We start from the raw sequence: 19,241 nt of genomic DNA on the forward strand, positions 1-19,241 counted from the left end.
GAATTTTAGCCCACTCTTCTATGCAGAATTGTTTTAATTCAGTCACATTGGAGGTTTTTTGAGCATGAACATTTAAGGTCACGCCACAGCATCTCAATCAGATTTAGGCCTGGACTTTGACTAGGCCACTCCAAAACCTTAATTTCAAATCCATTCAGTGGATTTGCTAGTGTGTTTCGGATTATTGTCATGCTGCATAACTCAGGTGAGCTTGAGGTCATAAACTGATGGTTGGACATTCTCCCTCAGAATTCATGGCTTCATCAATTACACAGGTTGTCTAGGTCCTGAAGCTGCAAAGCAGCCCCAGACCATCACACTACCACCACCATATTTGACTGTTGGTATAATGTTCTTTTTGTGAAATACTGTGTTAGTTTTACTCTAGATGTAATGGGACGCACACAATGAGGGAGGATGTGAGACCATAGCGGACTCACGAATGCTCACATTGGGACAAGAAAGGCTTTCTTGTCCTGATGTGAGCATTTGTGAGTCTGCTATGGTCTCACATCCAAAAAATCCAGCTTTTGTAAGTCAGTCCACAGAATATTTCCCTCAAAGTCTCAAGTAAAATCAAGATGTTTTTGGCAAATGTGAGAAGAGCCTTTCTTTTGATCAGCAGTGGCTTTCGTTTTGGAACTCTCCCATGGATGCCATTTTTGCCCAGACTTTCTTATTGTTGAATCATGAACACTGACCTTAAGACCCCTTTCACACCACACCGCCCATTGCGTCGGCGGTAAAACGTCGCTATTTTTAGCGGCATTTTACTGCCGGATTTGCGGCGCATTTCGGCTGCTAGCGGGGCGCTTTTACCCCCGCTAGCGGGCGCGAAAGGGTTAAAATCGCCGGGAATACACCGCAATAGCGGCGTTTTGCCAGCGGTATTACAGCGCTACCACATTGATTTCAATGGGGAGCAGCGGTGGAGGAGCGATAAACACACTGCTCCTTCACCGCTCCAAAGAATCTGCTGGCAGGACTTTTTTCTGACGTCCTGCCAGCGCACCGCTGTAGTGTGAAAGCCCCCGGGGCTTTCACACTACACACAATGGTGCAGCTTCTTTAGGGCGGATTGCAGGCGCTATTTCTAATGCTATAGCGCCTGCAAAACGCCCTGGTGTGAAAGGGGTGTAAGTGACTTCCTATCCAGCTGACACTAGTTACCCACATTTCTTGGTGCCAAAGCCTAAGCCTCATTAGTCACAGTCAGTAATAGAAACCCCACTTTCTTCAAAACTTAACAAAAATGTTACTGCATGCCTAGGGTATGCAATTGCCTCTGTTATATAATCCAAGAATCAAAATACTAATCACTATATATCAGACTATAGCATTTCTGGGGTACTGCCTTTGGGTTACAAAGGCTCAAACACAAACATGTAGACACACAGACTAGAAATGTGTTTTGTTTAAATGATATTAGGAGATATTTGCCGAAAGACAGGCACCGCTGTCTCAGTGCATGCGCTCTAGACAGCAGCGCGCAGGCGCACTAAGCGCGCCACGGTCAAAGGCGATATGGCGCGAGTGGCGGCTCCCGTGCGCATGCGCGGGAGTGACGTCATCGCGGCTTCGCCGAATGAGCAGCGAGACCCACCGAGAAGATGGATGCGGCCGACTACAAGGGACAGCGGTGACTTCGCTGGCTCCTGTGTCAGGTAAGTGACACATAATGGGCTACTATGCGATGCATAGTAGTCCATTATGCTTTACCTTTGCAGGGAATGAAAGAGAAAGTAAACTCATCAGGGTTTACTTCCTCTTTAAGTTCTTTTGTTTTTTCAATGATATTTTGTTTATGCACTTCAGTTACTAAACATTGATGTTTAACCACTTCAATACCAGGCACTTATGCACCTTCCTGCCCAGACCAATTATCAGCTTTCAGTGCTCTCACACAATTTTTATCATTTATTTCTTACAAATAGAGCTTTCTTTTGATGGTATTTAATCACTGCAGTTTTTTTTTGTGATATAAGCATAAAAAGAGCGAGCATTTCGAAAAAACCACCACTTTTTTTTGTTTCTATTGTAAAATTTTGCATATAAGTAATTTTTCTTCATAAATTTGGGCCAAAATTTATACTGCTACATATCTTAGGTGAAAATAACCCAAACTAGTGGATATTATTTAGTCTGTGTGAAATCACTGAAAATGTATCACACCTGATGCACTGACGGCCTCATTCATTTCTTGAAACCCTAACAAGCCAGGAAAGTACAAATACCCCCCAAATGAACCATTTTTTGGAAACTAGACAGTCCAAGATATTTAGTAAGAGGAATGGGGAGTTTTTTGAAGTTGTAATTTTTTTCCCCACAATTCTTGGGAGAATTAAGGAATTATTTTAATTTTTTTTACACAAACTTGTCATATTAACAGGTTATTTCTCACACACAACATATGCATACTTGCAACTACACCCGAAAATACATTCTGCTATTCCTCCTGAGTATGGCAAGACCACATGTGTGAGACTTTTACACCCGGCCACATACAGAGGCCCAACACTGAAGTAGCACCTTCAGGCGTTTTAGAAGCAGAAATTAGGCATCTCATTTCTCAACCACCTATTAGACTTTTGAAGGCCCTGGAGCACCATTTTGGAAAGCAAAAATGGTTCATTTTTTTCCAGAAGTTTTTAGAAAATGTGGAAAAAAAATTAAAACACTTTTTTAAAACAAATTTGTCAATTTATAAGATATTCATCTTCATATCACACAGCATGTACATAGCAAAATGACACCCCACAATACATTATGCTACTCCTCTTGAGTATAGTGATACCACATGTGTGAGACTTTTACACAGCTTGGCCACATACAGAGGCCCAACATCCAAGTAGCACCTTCAGGAGTTCTAGGAGCATAAATTACACATATAATTTTCCGACTACTGATCAAATTTTTGAAGGCCCTTCATATTTCTAACACAAAGCATGTACATACCAAATAAAAGATTACCTGTGTTTTTAGTAACGCAGTGATCCACAGAGGAGAGCACTGGTTCAGGCAGCAGGCAGGGATGTGGTCAGTGAACCCAAAAACATTTGTCCAGGCAGCAGGCAGGAATACTGTCCATAGTTAAAGAGGAAGTAAACCCTGATGGGTTTACTTCCTCTTTGATTCCCTGCAAAGGTAAAGCATAATGGACTACTATGCATCGCATAGTAGTCCATTATGTGTCACTTACCTGACACAGGAGCCAGCAAAGTCACCGCTGTCCCCTGCAGTCCAGAGCATCCATCTTCTCGGTGGGTCTCGCTGCTCCACCGCTGTCATTCGCACAGGAGCCGCCACTCGTGGCATATCGCCGTTGAAACACGGCACGCTCATTGCGCCGTAGACAGTGGTGCCTGTCTTTCGGCAAACATCTCCTAAACCGTGTAGGTTTAGGAGATATTTGTTGGACCTACAGGTAAGCCTTAATCTAGGCTTACCTGTAGGTCAAAGTTGGTTGTAAGGGTTTACAACCACTTTAATACATACAGAGATAATTACAGCACAGCCAAAGCAGTGGTCCAGGTAGCAGGCAGAGATGTTCAGGCAGAAATACTGTCCATAGTCAGTACAGGAAGCAAGCAGCGATATGGTCAGCACAGTCAAAGTATTTGGCCAGGCAGGGGGAAGAAACATGGTCCATTATGTCCTGGGTCATTACAGGCAGCGATATGGTCAGCACAGCCAAAGTATTTGTCCAGGCAGCAGGAAGGACCATCAAGCTTAGGGCCTGGGGGACAGAGGTAGAGACTTCTCCCACTTAAATTTCTTTGAAGCCTCCGGGCAACAAGGCCCTGTTCTGGGAACACAGGAAACCAAACAGTTTTTCTCTACTCAGAACGCTATTCTGAAGCCCTCACATATGTGAGACCCCTGTGTACTAAAGTAGAAGGGCAAAGATAAGTTCAAGTGGCAGGTAAAAACATGGTCCCTGGAAGTCAGAAACGTGGTTTAAAACGACAGGCAGAGGCATCGTCAGTAAACAGGCTGAGATTGGTGCACGTGGAAGTCAGAAACGTGGTTTAAAATGACAGGCAAAGACATAGTCGGTAAACAGGCCAGGGTCAGTTAAAATGGAAGGTAGAAACATGGTAGCAGGCAAATGATCCACACAGGTATTGGAAATGGGGAAATGGCAATCTGTTAAAAATAAGGGGATATCTAATGGATGTGTGGTAACTTCTGAAGCAATCTCTGATGCACAGGCCAGGTTGGGAGAGACATTGGGGACAATAATAGCTGGTATGTCTTTAACCTCCTCCTCTGCTGCATACACGACATCTCTTTTGGTGTCTTCTTCCGGATTCTGTGGGGGGGAATGTTATAGGGAAAATGTTGCTCATGAAGTCGACTCACACTATCAGAGCGAATACTTCCTAGGGCAGGTCCTTGTTGGTAAATCAGGGCAGTGAAGAGGTCTTCAATATATTTGAGGTAGGTGATTTGTTGGTTTTCAGGTGATTTTTGGTAGCAGACAAAATAATTAAACAGGTCCATATGAAACAGATGAAATGCAACTTTCTTATACCATTAACATGACTTTTGGGTTGAGAAATATGGTTGTAGCATCTGATCATTTAAATCAACCCCCTCCATGTACATATTGTAGTCGTGGAAACACTCACGCTTTACAACGGGGCTGCCTCTTCTCTGGATCTCCACCAAGGTGTCATTGTGAATGGTAGAGAGGATGTGGACATCTTTCTTGTGCCTCCACTTCATGACCAACACTTCCTCATTTCTCATGAATGCAGATTCCCCATTTTGTAATTTTTTTTAACAATAGATTTTGTGGGAAGCCTTTCCTTTTTTTTTTTTTTTTTTTTTAAGGTACCGCAGGCCAGGGTTTGTTTACGGTAAAGGAGGAGAAAAGGGGGCAAGCTGGTATAATAATTGTCACATATAAATGATGTCCTTTTTCCAACAGGTGGTATGCCAGCTCCCAGACAATTTTGGCCAATATATGTGGGGCACTCACGATGCTGGAGCTGGGAGTCTTTGTCTTCGGAAATTCTAAAGGTGTATATAAATCCAGTGGCTCGATCACACAGTTTATTAAATTTTAACCTGCATCTGGCTCTCTTACTGCTTGAAGTGCAGTCGGCCAGTAAAATGTAGAAGGGATTCATCCACACAAATGTTTTTGGTCTGGGATAAACACGTCAGCAAATTGATTGGAAAATGAACCTAGGGGGCGTATTTTGTATAATTTGTCGTGGTTGGGGAGGGCACTGCGAATTATCATTAAAATGTAGGAAACATGTCGCAGCGTGTCCTGGACATGTCAGCAGAATATATTGGCATGTGGTGGATGGGGTTGGTGGACCAGTAGGCATGGAGTTCATTCTTCTTTGCAAGCCTCATATTGAACGTAAGGCCCAAAAACTATTTAAATTTGTCCAGTGTGAGACATCGCCACTGTAACATGCGGATGTAGGATGAATTGGGATTGGCAGCAATAAATTGCACTGCATACAGATTGGTTTGGTCCACTATATTCTGCAACAAATCTTGTTGTAAAAATTAAAACAATCCAATTTCAAAAAATGTGTAGTGTTGGGCAGTACACCTGGCTGTGCGGTGAAAGGCAACCATAAGGGGTTTGCCAGGGCATCAGGAAAGTAGGACTGGATTCTTCGGGTTGGGTGTGTAATTCCAGTACTGGTACTGAGCTCCTCTTCCTGGGGTCTGGTGCTGCTGGTGGTAGGCAGGTCTTCTGATCTTGGTCCTGATCTCCTTATTCTTTTAGGAGGGATGGTTTTCTCCTCTGACTCCGATCCCCTACCCTCTACTGGCTCCTATTCCGAACCAGAATCAGATGATGGGAGCTCCCTGCTTCTCTCATCATCTGACATGGTAAGGATGGCATTTGCCTCCTCAGGTGTGAGACATGTGTGTGTGCAAAAACACAAATCCCGGTTCTCTCAGGGGAGAGGAGACAGATTGTCTGTTCCTACTAAATAGAAACACTGATCGGTCTCCTCCCCCAGTCAGTCCCATCCCCCCCTAGTTCCTACTAAGGGACCATATCAAAAAACGTAGATATGAAAATAATATCATTAGTAGTAACCAACATGGATTTGAACAGAGAAAGGTCTGTGGACATAGTATATCTAGATTCCGCTAAGGCAATTGATACAGTACCCCACATACGCTTAATTTACAAATTAGGGTCTTCTGGCATTAAGGAAATTGTATGTACCTGGTTAGAAAACTGGTTACAGGAGCGTGTCCAGAGAGTGGTGATTAATGGCATATTTTATGAATGGTAGAATTTAGATCCATGTATTGCCAGCTTAACTTGCTCATAAACAATACAGAGGTTGAATAAATAATTCAATCTCAGTGTTTGCTGATGATACAAAGCTAAGCTGGGCAATAACTTTGCGACAGGACATAGCATTTTTACAAAAAATATGTAATTTAGAGGGGTGGGCAGCTATACGGTAGATGAGATTTAATATTTAAAAATATAAAGTAATTCACTTGGGGGCTAAAAATAAGCATTCAAGTTACTTGCTAGGGGGAGAACCTCTAGGGTAATTGGGGATGGAAAAGGATCTGGGGATCCTAGTAGTTCATAGACTGAGCAAAAGCATGCAATGCCAAGCTACAGCTAGGAAGGGTTTTTTCATGCATTAAGAAGGATATTTACTCAAGAAATAAATCTATAAGTCCACCACTTTACAAAACACTGGTTCAGCCTCATTTTGAGTATGCTGTTCAGTTTTGGTCTCCAATCTTGAAGAAAAATATCCTTGAACTGGAGTCCAGAGAAGGGCACCAAAGCTGCCTCAGTTGTGAGGAACAAATACAAACACTTAAAAGGGGATAAGATTGCAATATACAAATCTTAAATACTACTATAGCGCCGCAAGCCAATTACTGAAAATCTGCGCTAATCGCGGTAAATAGCATTAAAAAAAACGGTATTCACTATAGCGCTGTTGCAAAAAATACTCTCAAAAACAAGTTTTCTATAGCTCCCTGAAAACAAATAGCACCCAAACCATGACTCTTGTTAAGACCACAACTATAGCACATGGTAATAATGTTTAGAGCATGTTATAATTGCCTAAATGGTACTGAAATATGTGGTATATTGTTTAATCTGCTTTTAAACTATGTGAAAAATACATTGAAATATCATTAAAAGTCTGAGAAGAGATAAATCCCCCGTCTCTTTACAACTAGGTACCAACACAACAGAGCATGCTCTGCATCTGCAAACTACTCTCAGTTTAACTCCCATGGCTTTTTTACCAAAAGTTATAGTAAATACTAAAATGAGCGCTGGATTAAAAAGCGTTTTTGGGAGTGAAAATTAGAGTTATGTAGCCCGATGCAAGTTTTGACCATTGATTCTAATGGTACAATTGTAACTTCCCCATGTAGATTATTTTCATGTTGAGATGAAATGTATCTATCTCTTAAAGAAACAGTTTTTTCAATAATGTTGCTTCTAATTCATCTACTTTGTTTTGCTAGAATGTGCAATTTTTCATGTTTTGGTAAAATACATATTTCTCTGTCACTTTCACTTGTTCCTCTCCATCTCAGATCACAAACAATACCATCGCTGATGCAAATTTAAGGTCATAATTTTGTGTGTTTTTTATTATTTCCAAATAATCATAATTTGAGCCCAAAAAATGTGATGTGTACCAACATCAGAAATCAAAATGGCATTCCCAAAATTCAGAGGGTAACATCACTATTCTATACTCACGCGCCAAGAACCACCAAATATCACAGAATAAAACAAGAACAATAACTCTGACTAATGTAATTCCATCACCTATAAAGTAATGCAGTATTTATGTGTAGGAGGGTTCCACATGTGGCAGCACAGTGGCTTAGAGGTTAGCACTTATGCCTACCAGCATTGAGTTTAGGGGTTTGCATCCCAAACATGCCACTTTGTGTAGAGAAGTTCTGTTCTTCCTATGTTACGCAGGGACTTCTCTAAATTATGTCTAAATGTAGTATTTATGTGTAGGAGGGTGCCACCACCATTGCAAATTGTTTCATATGTTTTCCATGGGCAAGGACTATAATCAGCTTTAACATTTCCCCACCACCACTAATTGTAGCCTCTTACAAAGCCAAAGTCAGTCACTCACGCAGCCTCTGAGATGGCATTGGCTGTGATGGAAAGCCGGGATGACCAACACTGAGACTGACAGGTGCACGTGCACCCTCCAAAGAAGACGTGATGAAGTAACACATTAGAGCATGACTATACAGCTCCCTCGTCTCAGTGTTGGTCATCCCGAGTTCCATTGCAGCCAATGGCATCTTGGAGGTGGTGTGAGTGACTCACGCTGCACTGCAGAAGTCTATGTTATATACAGCTTTATCCTAAATTTTGTGTAAGCAGTTATTGTGTGCGGGTCTTTTAAACCAATAAACAGTATTACGCTATGCCAGCTCCCCCCTTTTTCTCTTGCATTTATGAATTGCTCCATGAAACAGTGATCTAATCCGGTGATAGGAGCCAGGTCCAAATCTCAGGTGGTTACAGGCTTCAGTGTCTGTCACATTTGCATCATGCCGGAAGGATTGGAGTTTATCTTACAGTGTGTGGAGACATAAGGCCTACCTAACACGTGTGTCTGGTGAGTTCATTACCAACGATTTCAGATGAGAAATCTAGTTCTGGTGGCTAAGGGTTACGGAGCACACTTTCTACTACATCAATTTTATGTGGACTTTTTAATTTTTATTTGATGCTGATAGATCCTTCAAAGGACTTCTATTTATTTTAGTTCTTTATTGCACTGAATATTGTATCTTCATTATTACTTCACTATTAGCGCTGTTAGTGCTGAAATGACTGCTTCGGTTTTATCTTTGGCACATTTTATTCATTGTTGATGTTTATAATATCTGTTGCTGTGCACTTAACTATTTTGTCCATTAGAGTGCTTGGATCAGTGAGATTTCTTTTTTACTGATATATTTATATATAATGTTGAAATAAGATTGACTTTTGCAGACTCAAAATACATATAAGTGCAAACAATTCATACCCCTCCAAATCTGTATTAAATCTAGTTGCATACAAAAGTATTTGGTTGTGCAAGTCCTTGAGTATAAAGCAGTGGTCATCAAGCTTGTCCTCAGGGCCCACTAACAGGCCAGGTTTTATTTATTACCTTGGGGAGATGCAGAATAGAATACTGCAATCACCGAGCAACAAATGATATCACCTGTGATGTATTTTAGTTATCGTGCAAACCTGGCCTGTTAGTGGGCCCTGAGGACAGGGTTGATGACCACTGGTATAAAGTGTAAATGGGGGGAGGGGGAAGAGAAGCCCCCAAAAAATAAAAAAAACCTTTAAAAAAATCCACACCAGACCCTTATCTGAGCAAGCAGTCTGGAGGTCAGGAAAAGAGGGGGGGGGGGTTCGATCGCTCGCCCTTATCCATACCAGGCCACGGACCCTCAACATAGGAAGGGCGCTTTGGGGTCCCCTCCAAAGCACCTTGTCCCCATGTTGATGGGGACAAGAGCCTTGTACCGGCAACCCTAGCCATTGGTTGTTGGGGTCTGAGGGCGGGGGGCTTATCGGAATCTGGAAGCCCCCTTTAACCCCCCTATGTGAATGAGTATGGGTGGGGTACATCGTACCACTACCCATTCACCAAAACAAAAGTAGTGTAGTGTGACAAACGACAATAACCAGTTTTTCACAATTTCGTTATTAAAAATGTCTTCTTCCTCCGGTCTTCTCCTTCCCCGCTTCTTCTCCTGATCTTTTTCCTTTGGTCTTCCATCGGCATCTTCTTCCAGTGTTCTTCTTCCTCTGCCACCGACCCGGTGAAGATCCAAATACGACCCCCCTCTGGTGCTGCGGCCCGCCGATCTTTCCGCTTCCATGGCGCGCATGTCATATATAACTATGGGGCGTGGCCACCGGAATGTGTCATCCGGAGACCCCCCCATGTGACATCCCGAACCAATCATGACCCTCCCCCCTATGTGACATCACGGACCAATCACGCCCAGTCACAAGGGGCAGGGTCTCTGAATAACATCATCCACCCCATCGCATCATTGTAAGTTCGTTTTTGAAATCTTCAGAGGGAGTGGCAACAGAAGAAGACTGGAGGACTAAGCAGGGGAAAAAGAAGAAGACCGGAGGACTAAGCAGGGGAAGAAGACCGGATGACTAAGCAGGGGAAGAAGAAGACCGGAGGACAAAGCAGGGGAAGAAGAAGACTGGAGGACTAAGCAGCAGAAGAATAAGCCAGAGGAAGATTGGAGGAAGATGGAGAAGACCAGAGGAAGAAGCGGGAAAGAGTAAGACTGGAGGAAGAAGCGGAGAAGACATTTTTAATAGAAAATTTAAAAGGAATTGCCAAAAACCGGCTATTGTCTTTTGTCATATTACACTACTATTTTTGATGAATGGGTAGGGGTATGATTTACCCGGTACTCATTCACATGGGGGAGGGGCCTTGTTAAAGGGGGCTTCCATATTATGATAAGTACCCCGCTTGTAGACCCTGACAACCACAGCCTAGGGTTGTCGGGACGAGGCCCTTGTCCCCATCAAGATGGGGACAAGTTGCTTTGGGGTATTCCAAATTTACAAAGGCATCTTTGCCGCTAATAGCACGCTCTGGGAATCACACGTTCGCCCACTTAAACTTTTAATTGGCTTAATTGGGCGCTATTTTAATGCATCGCATAATCTCATATTCGCGTTATAGTAAATGACCCCTATAGTGTCTATCATTGGGAGAAATTGTTTAATCTAAGAAGTTAGAACAGAAACGGTTCAATCTTGAACTATGTAAGAGGTTCTTTACTTTAAGGCGGGCCGTACATTAATCATTTTTTATTTTTGTTCAACCAAGTTGAACAAAAATTTATGATACAATTAATGATACAAATCACTTCTGCTGTGCTATTGTGTTCTGTTCTATAGCCGGATTATTTGGAAAAAACCCAACAGGCTGGTTGTACACAAGTCAATTGATAGATGTCTTTAAATGTAAGATATATTGTATACAGTAACAGCACTGTGTGTGTATATGCATATCAGATTTTTTTAATCAACAAAATAAGAAAAAAAAATAGTCTTACCACTTCAGCACTTTCAAGCATGGCCATGATAAAAAAAACATATTTCTGTCCAACTTCCAATGCCTTGTTTTCAAAGCCATCATAGTTCTTTTGGTCTCCAAGTGTGAAATGTCCAGGCAGAGACTGGAACCGAGCTGCCACATATGGTTTAGGGTACTCCAGGTGTCTTAGGTAACGCAAGCTACGACGGTGCTGCTTTGTGATAGTCTGAACTAGCTGTGAGATGTAAAAAGGTTTACAGGTTATTATAATTTTCCTCCTTTCAAATCAACCTTAAAACAATGCAGCACAAATTAAAGCGTATCTATAGTATTTTTTGTGTCTGCTCCATTTGGGTATTTCCATTTACTATCTGTAAGGGAGACACAACAGGAAGTGAGAGGAAATAAAATATCAGTGAGGGTAAAAAAAAAATCCACAAGAGCTTATAACCCTTCCCAACTATAAAAAAGGTTTTAGCCAAAGTTATACTCTAAATACAGAAAATGATGTATGGAAATGTATGGATGTAAGGCCTTGTTCATGTGCATTTAAAGAGGAGCTGCACCTTAAAAAGAAATATTAAAAGTCAGCAGCTACAAATACTGCAGCTGCTGACTTTTAATAAATGGACACTTATCTGTTCCAGGGTCCAGCAATGTCGGCAATCGCTCGTCTCTCAGCTGCCCCCACTGCCATCCTCTGTCAGGGAATCAGAAAGTAAAGCATTGTAGCTTCACTGCCCGATTCCCTACTGCGCATGTGCGAGTCGCACTGCTCGTTTCCACTGGCCCCCGCTGTGTCCTGGGAAGTGTGTCCTGGCATCTGCGGCTAGCTGCTGCTTAATCGTTAGCCAACCAGCCGCCGCAGTTATACGTCGCTCCTTTAAGACTTCATAGCAGGAGTGATGTCTGCTAAGCACCCACAATCACTCGTGACAGAACAAGAACGGGGATGTGTGTGTGTAAATACACACATCCTTGTTCTCTCACGGGAGAGGAGACAGATTGTATGTTCCAACTAAGTAGAAACACTTATTGGTCTCCTCCCCCAGTCAGTCCCATTCCCCTACAGTTAGAACACACCTAGGGACCACAGTTAGCCCCTTGATCTTCCCCTAGTGTTAACCCCTTCCCTACAAGTGACATTTATACAGTAATCAGTGGCTATTTTTAGCTCTGATCTCTTCATAATTGTAAATGGTCCCAAAATAGTGTCAAAAGTGTCTGCTCTGTCCGTCACAATATCACAGTCTCATGATGTACTCCAAGAAAAGGATTTTACAGGTAAGCTGTTATAAAAATCCTATTTTCTTTATCGTACATCATGGGACACAGAGCACTTAGCGACTGTGGATTTCGACGCCGCCTGTCCTTTCTTAGGACCCTCTGGCAGAATAAATAAGACATCAGTCTTACGAATCTGAGCAGTTGCCTTTAAACAGATTTTCACTGCTCTCACCACATCAAGGCAATGTAGTGACTTTTCTTCCCTGGAACATGGTTTTGGAAAAAACAATAGCAGGACAATATCTTGGTTCAGGTGAAAACTGAAACTACCTTTGCCAAAAAGTCTGGAAGAGGGTGTAACACCACTCTGTCCTCGTGAAAAATCAAATATGGCTCTTTACAGGAAAGAGCAGCCAATTCCGAAACCCTCCTTGCTGAGGATATAGCAACCAAAAATACCAACTTCCTTGTCAGAAGGACTAGGGGAATATGTTGTATTGGTTCAAATGGCTGTTTTTGTAAGACAGACAAAACTAAGTTCAAGTCCCAAGGGTTCAAGGGAGGTTTGACAGGAGGATTAAGCCGCATCGCCCCTTGAATAAAACCTTGGACTAAAGAATGTGTAGCAAGCAGTCTCTGAAAAAAGACCAATAAAGCTGAGACTTGGCCTTTAATAGTACTCAAGGCCAATTTAATTTCTACCCCTAATTGTAGAAAGGCAAGAATTCTGCCTATGATATATCTCCAACAGTGCCAACATAAGCCCTCCAGTCCCTGTGAGAGCAGATCAGGCCATAGTTGGAGGGACCATGGGCCCTCCCCACTGCCAGCTTTATGATTTCTGCATACCATGACCTTCTGGGCTATGCTGGTGCCACCAGAATTACCAGATTTCTTTCCAGCTTGATCCTGCAAAGAATTTGAGGCAGCAGCTCAATAGGGGGGAATGCATAGATCAGTGAGAACTGATCCCCCGGTGTCACCAACGCGTCCGTTCCGCATGTGAGTGGATCCCTTGTTCTGGCCACAAAGTTGATTAACTTCATGTTGAACCCAGACGCTAGAAGATCTATATCCGGAGTCCCCCATCTTTGGCAAACAGCCCGAAATATGTCGAGGTGAAGAGACCATTCCCCTGGGAATAACTGCTGGCAACTCAAGTAGCCCGCCTGCCAATTCTCTACTCCCGTAATGAAGACTGCCGATAGGCACGGAACATTCCTTTCTGCCCAAGTTAGAATATGATTCACCTCTCTCTGCGCTGAGACTTTTGGTGCCCCCTTGGTGACTGATATAGGCCACAGCTGTGGCATTGTCGGATTGAATCTTGACAGGACAATCCCGTAACCTGAAAGTCCAGGCCTTTAGAGCCAGATGCACTGCCAGAATCTCTAGGATATTGATGGGCAAGGTTCTTTCGGTTCTTGACCACTGTCCCTGGACAGTTGTCTTTTATAGTACTGCTACCCAGCCTGAAAGGCTGGCATCCATTGTTACCACTTTCCAGATGACTGATCTGAAGGATTTTACTTTCAGCAGATTCTGGATTGGTAACCAGCAAGTGAGGCTTTGGGACACTCTTGGGGACAGCCACATTGGCAAGTCTAAAGCTTGAATTGTTTTGTTCCAAGCCGACAGGATACTGTTTTGCAACAGTCTTGAATGGAACTGTGCACAGGGAATGAAGCCACCATGTTTCATAGCAACCTCATGCAAAGGCGAATGGAGGGATTGCCTTTTGACCTGACCATCCGTAGCAGCTCTCTTATGGAGTTGATTTTTGCTTGAGGCATGAATACCTTTTCCTGGGCTGTGTTTATGATCAGACCCAAGTACTCCAGCCTTTTTAGCGGTATTAAGGAAGATTTCTCTAGGTTGAGAATCCAACCCAAACATTCCAGATAATTGGTTGTAGTGCGTAAGCTTTGCTCCAAATGAGCCACCGACTGATCAATTAGCAATAGATCGTCTAGGTACAGCTGCAGCTGCTGACTTTTAATAAATGGACACTCACCTGTCCCAGGGTCCAGCGATGTCGGCAGCCGAGGCCGATCGATCGCTCGGCTATCGGCTGCTGCCGCCACCATTCTAGGTGAGGGAATCAGGAAGTGAAGCGTTGCGGCTTCACTTCCCGGTTCCCTACTGCGCATGCGCGAGTCGCGCAGCGCAATAGGTATTGTCCGCGCTATCTCTCGGACCCGTGTGTGTCCCAGCAGACAGCGCACAGGGACAGGAAGCGGCATAGACTCCCACGGGACAACATTGAATAAAGACGCCAGTCCATCCAGTTCAACCTGAGTGAGTGTGGGTGTGTGTCTACAATTATGCCTATTTATTTACAGTACCCATATAGCACTGTCAATTTCATGCAGCGCTCCACACATACATTGCAAGCTCACATCAGTCCCTACCCTCAAGGAGCCCACAATCCAAGGTACCCAATTCATACACTAGGGCCAATTTTTGGACGGAAGCCAATTAACCTATCAGCATGTCTTTCGAGTGTGGGAGGAAACCAGAGTACCTGGAGGAAACCCATGCAGGCACAGGGAGAACATGCAAACTCCAGGCAGGTAGTGCCGTGGTTGGGATTTGAACCAGCGACCCTTTTTGCTGCTAGGTGAGAGTGCTACCCACTACACCACTGTGCTGCCCTTATACTTTCTTTTGACTGGCAAAAGAGTACTTTTCCCGCTAGCAATTGTTTGGATATATTTGTCCAAGTCTTCTCCAAATAGTCGCTCCCCATGAAAAGGGAACCCAATTAAGAGGTTTTTACACAGTGCTTCAGCTGACCAATTTTTTAACCACAGCATTCTACACATATGCACAAGCTTAAGCGTAAAGCAGGATGCCTGGTGAATAGAATCTTTAATGGCATCTATGGCAAAGCATAATGCTTTGGTAGTTTAGCCAATTCTCAAGATTTTTGTGCAGGAGAAACTCTAAGGGCCTGTTTAAATTGGTCCTTTAATGATTGATAGATGCCTATTGCAGCGACTGCAGGCTGAGTAACGCTAATGCCGCGTACACACGAGCGGACTGTATGGCGTACTTAGTCCGTCATACAATCCGACGGACAGTCCGTCATACTTTCGACTGAACGGACTTGACCACACACGGATGCACAAACAGTCCGTCGAAAGCTTGCGCGATGACGTGTACAGCACGTACGACGGGACTAGAAACAGGAAGTTGAATACACAGCAAAGCACCCTTCCGCCGTGTAAATCCTTTCTGGGCATGCGCCATTCTTAGTCCGAAAGTACGACGGACAGAATTTCGAAAAATCCGAAATACTTAGTACGCCAGACTGCACGCTGAAAATGTGTTTCAACTGACTAAGTACGCCATACAGTCCGCCCGTGTGTACGCGGCATTAGTGCCAAGGAAAAAGCAGATTTTAACAGGGATTCCAACTTTTTATCTGTTGGATCCTTAAGCATTTGTGCATTGTCTACAGGACATGTTAGGCCTTTATTCACACTGGAAATCGCAGCGTCAACTGCTGGCACTTTCCATTTTTTGCAGAATTTCTCCTCCAGGGGATAGAGAATTGAAAATCTCTTAGGAGGGAGAAAATACTTATCCGGGTGATCCCATTCAGCAAAAATAAGCTGTTGTAGAAATGCATGTGCAGGAAACGCATGCAAAGGCTGGGAAGGTTTTAAGGAACCCAAGGAAGAAACCAAGATTTCAGGAGACTGCGTTAGGGGCAGCATGAAAGTGGAACGAACCATCTCCCTAAGAGTTTGTATCAGCAATTTCTCAGATTGTGAGGCTGAAAAAAGTTAATCTACCGTTGTTTCCTCCACACAGGAATCATTGGTTTGTTTTTCCTCCTAATCGATTGAGGGTAACACCTCATCCTGAGCCCACTGCTCCCCTTGCAAAGGTTCTGAAGTGGGGAAGGGGGATCTAGCACGTTTACTATCCATTTGAATGGAGGATGCGATTAAAGCCACTAATCTTCCTTCCAGACCCTGCAGGGAGGAGGAAAGGACATGTGAGAAGCAATTGCACCATCAATTTGTTCCAATGGTTCACCCTGGCTTTCCATAACTGGTAATTCAGGCGAGGATGACAGTGCAGAAATGTGACTCGAGATCCTAATGCCTGGGAGTGAAACCTTTACTTTTTTGGTCTTTGTGGTGTCTGTTTTGTTAGGCATAGTCCTAAGCACAAAAATAGAGGCACTACACAATTGCACTTAATTGTTGCTGAATATAGTCATGACATTTAAAGCCGCTATAAAGTTCAGCCTAGTGCTGGGAAAAAAGTTTCCTTCCTGTATGAGGAATGCCAGCTTGCAACCCTCATGTGTTCCCTGTGTGCAGGCTGCTTGTTTCCTCCTCGTCAGCCGAGGAGAGACTGTCACAGCTGTAGTTTGATCTGTTTTGCCTGCCGTGCAACCCCAAGGACGTTCACAGCACCGCGCTTAGGTCCTGCCCCCTCCGAAAAAAATTCCGCCCCTTTTTTCATTTAAAAAGGTTCCCGCACTCATGCGCACAGTTTTTCGGGTCTGCAGACCCGACACAAGGGGGAAAAGGGAGACAGAGACCTGTTTAGCAGCAGGCACAACACAGTAACAGCATTAGAAACAGTAAATATATTAGCAGTACCAGAGCGACCTCCGCACCCCCTGCGGCGCGGGGGGAGGGGTAATGTAAGTGGGGACATCGCTGATGTCCCCCTAACCCTCTGGTCCCTTCAGGGGGGAGAAAGAAAACATTTGGTAGATTTATTTTATCTGATAAAAATCCCCCTGCACATGCTGCTGTGGCCGCACACAGACTGACTGAGCTTTACATTGAAGACAACAGAGTAAGGTATGTGCATAGACACCCTCTAGTGGAGAATTAAGGCATGACAATATTTTTTCCCTTGAAGAATACGTAGGTGTTTTTAGTACCTACGTTTTTTCCCTTACCTTATCCCCGCTGCAGGTTTGGCTGAATTAAAAGACAATACAACCTTCACCCATCACGACGGGCTGTGTTTAACAAACCTTCAAGGACTGGGTACCTAAATATCGGGGTTCCAACTCCCTTGGACCTGTAAAGCACCCCACCAGGAAAGCTTTAGGTAATGTAGCAAGACCTAAGCCCTGGGTTCCTGCTCTACAAGGCGTTACAGGCAAAACCTTGTGCTTTGGATACGAGGCACAGGGGAGGAAGGGGTTATATAGGGAGTAAACTTCCTGGATTGGGTATACTAGTGTCCATCACCTGAAGGTGGCCTATAACCCATTAAGTAATTACTTAAGGCTCTGTGTCCCATGATGTATGATAAAGAAAGCTCTATTTGTGGGGAAAAAAGGACGCAAATTGTGTTTGGGTATAAGGTCGCACAACCGCACAACTGTCAGTTAAAGTGATGCTGTGCCATATTGCAAAAAATGGCCTGGTCAGGAAAGGGGCAAATCCTTCCGGGGCTGAAGTGGTTAAGGCCATCCCAATGCTCTTGCAGTGAACCATGCTGTCAGCAAATGGTCTGTTGACCTGTGTCATTGACCACTGGGCTTCCAGTGATGGCATTGATTTAAGATGCTTTTGCGATCAATTATGCCGGAGGATGCTGGGACTGTGACATCATAAGGGGGTGGGGTCACCATGTGACATCACCTAGTGACCCCGCCCCTTGCCCCTATATAAGTCGCCGCACAACGCGTCCGTGCCATTGCGACCAGAGAGAGCGTTGTGTCAACATTGCAAGGAAGAAGAAGAGAAGAGAATAAGGAGGCGACAGAAGACCGGCCCAACGCTAGTAAAAGAGCTATAAGATAGCGGAGGCCGGGCAAGAGGAACCGAAGAGCGGGACAAGACCCCGAAGTCGGAAGAAGACCCCCGGGCGGCGGTGGCGACGACGAAGAAGAAAGCCGGGCTCCTCTGCTAGTAAAAGAGCTAGCAGAAGATAGCTGAGGAGTCTGGCGAGAAGACCCCCAAGACGGAAGAAGACCAACGGAGCTGTCTAATAAATTATTTTACAAACTTATGTTGTACTACAAATATGTAGTATATGCACAAAATAATTTACAATTATGAGCTACATTTATCTGTAAGAACTTTTTCTGTGGATTGAATAACTGATAGCTGCCTAAGTGTTTATTGAGTTATACTCCATTATTAGTATTAAAAAGATAAAAATTGTCAGAATGTGACAGACATCTGTCATGTTAAGACATCACTATATTAATATGTACTGTATATCAACAAATCATGGCCCTCTGCATCTGCAACTATTGACTATGAAAAATACTACTGTGCGTAAGATTGTTTCCAAGTTGTTGGCAGTCAAAAAAATGTTTTTCCAAATGTGGCAAAATTAGCAATAATAACTGCTTATTGGCCTGTGTCAATAGGCTTCATAGTCAAATCCAGTGTGCTTCTGACATCATTCAGAATTCATTGTAGGTACATTTCACTTGCCCTGCTTCAAGCTGCTTTTGCATTCCAATAGACTTTTATGGAGCATAAAGCAGTTCTCAACTTCAACTAATTCCTGTCGACACTAGCCCTATATACGTTTACTAACCTGCTCTAAATCCATTTCTTCGGGGCTTCCCCAAGGGTTTAGAAATTGCCCACGCAGTTTCCTCAACGGCACTACTACAATATAGTAATGTCTGGAAAAAAAAGAAGGAAAAAACCTATAAAGATAAAGCTTTAGTAAGCTGTTTTCAAAATTCATGGTATAATTTATTCTGAAATCACAGCATGCATTCAAACAGTGTTTACATATTTAAATGTATTCACTACCAGCCAGCTTTTTCAAAATATAAAACATTAATTTATTACACATAATAAAACAGATTATAAACATATCCGAATTTCATAAAGCCATACAGACCTTGCAAAAGCACAAAAAGACACCAATAACCATAAACTTCAGATTCTTTATTGATTCACAGCATTGGACCAAACATGAACA

The 19,241-nt window shown here is 43.4% G+C and overlaps 1 protein-coding gene across 23 annotated transcripts in view; it reads right to left on the bottom strand.

The window, feature by feature from the left end:
• PTPRS (protein tyrosine phosphatase receptor type S) overlaps positions 1-19,241 on the bottom strand; it is a 733,740-nt gene that overhangs the window by 268,859 nt on the left and 445,640 nt on the right. For all 23 annotated transcript variants that reach the window (XM_077475694.1, XM_077475692.1, XM_077475693.1 and 20 more), the window contains 2 exons: positions 18,846-18,936; positions 11,104-11,319 (listed from right to left, as the gene is read on the bottom strand). In XM_077475694.1, coding sequence (XP_077331820.1) covers positions 11,104-11,319; positions 18,846-18,936 — 307 coding nt within the window. The remainder of the gene's footprint in view (positions 1-11,103; positions 11,320-18,845; positions 18,937-19,241) is intronic.

This window comes from Lithobates pipiens, unplaced genomic scaffold (assembly GCF_037356315.1).
Source record: "Lithobates pipiens isolate NorthernLeopardFrog02 unplaced genomic scaffold, aLitPip1_a1.2 Scaffold_13, whole genome shotgun sequence".
Taxonomy (NCBI): Eukaryota; Metazoa; Chordata; class Amphibia; order Anura; family Ranidae; genus Lithobates; species Lithobates pipiens.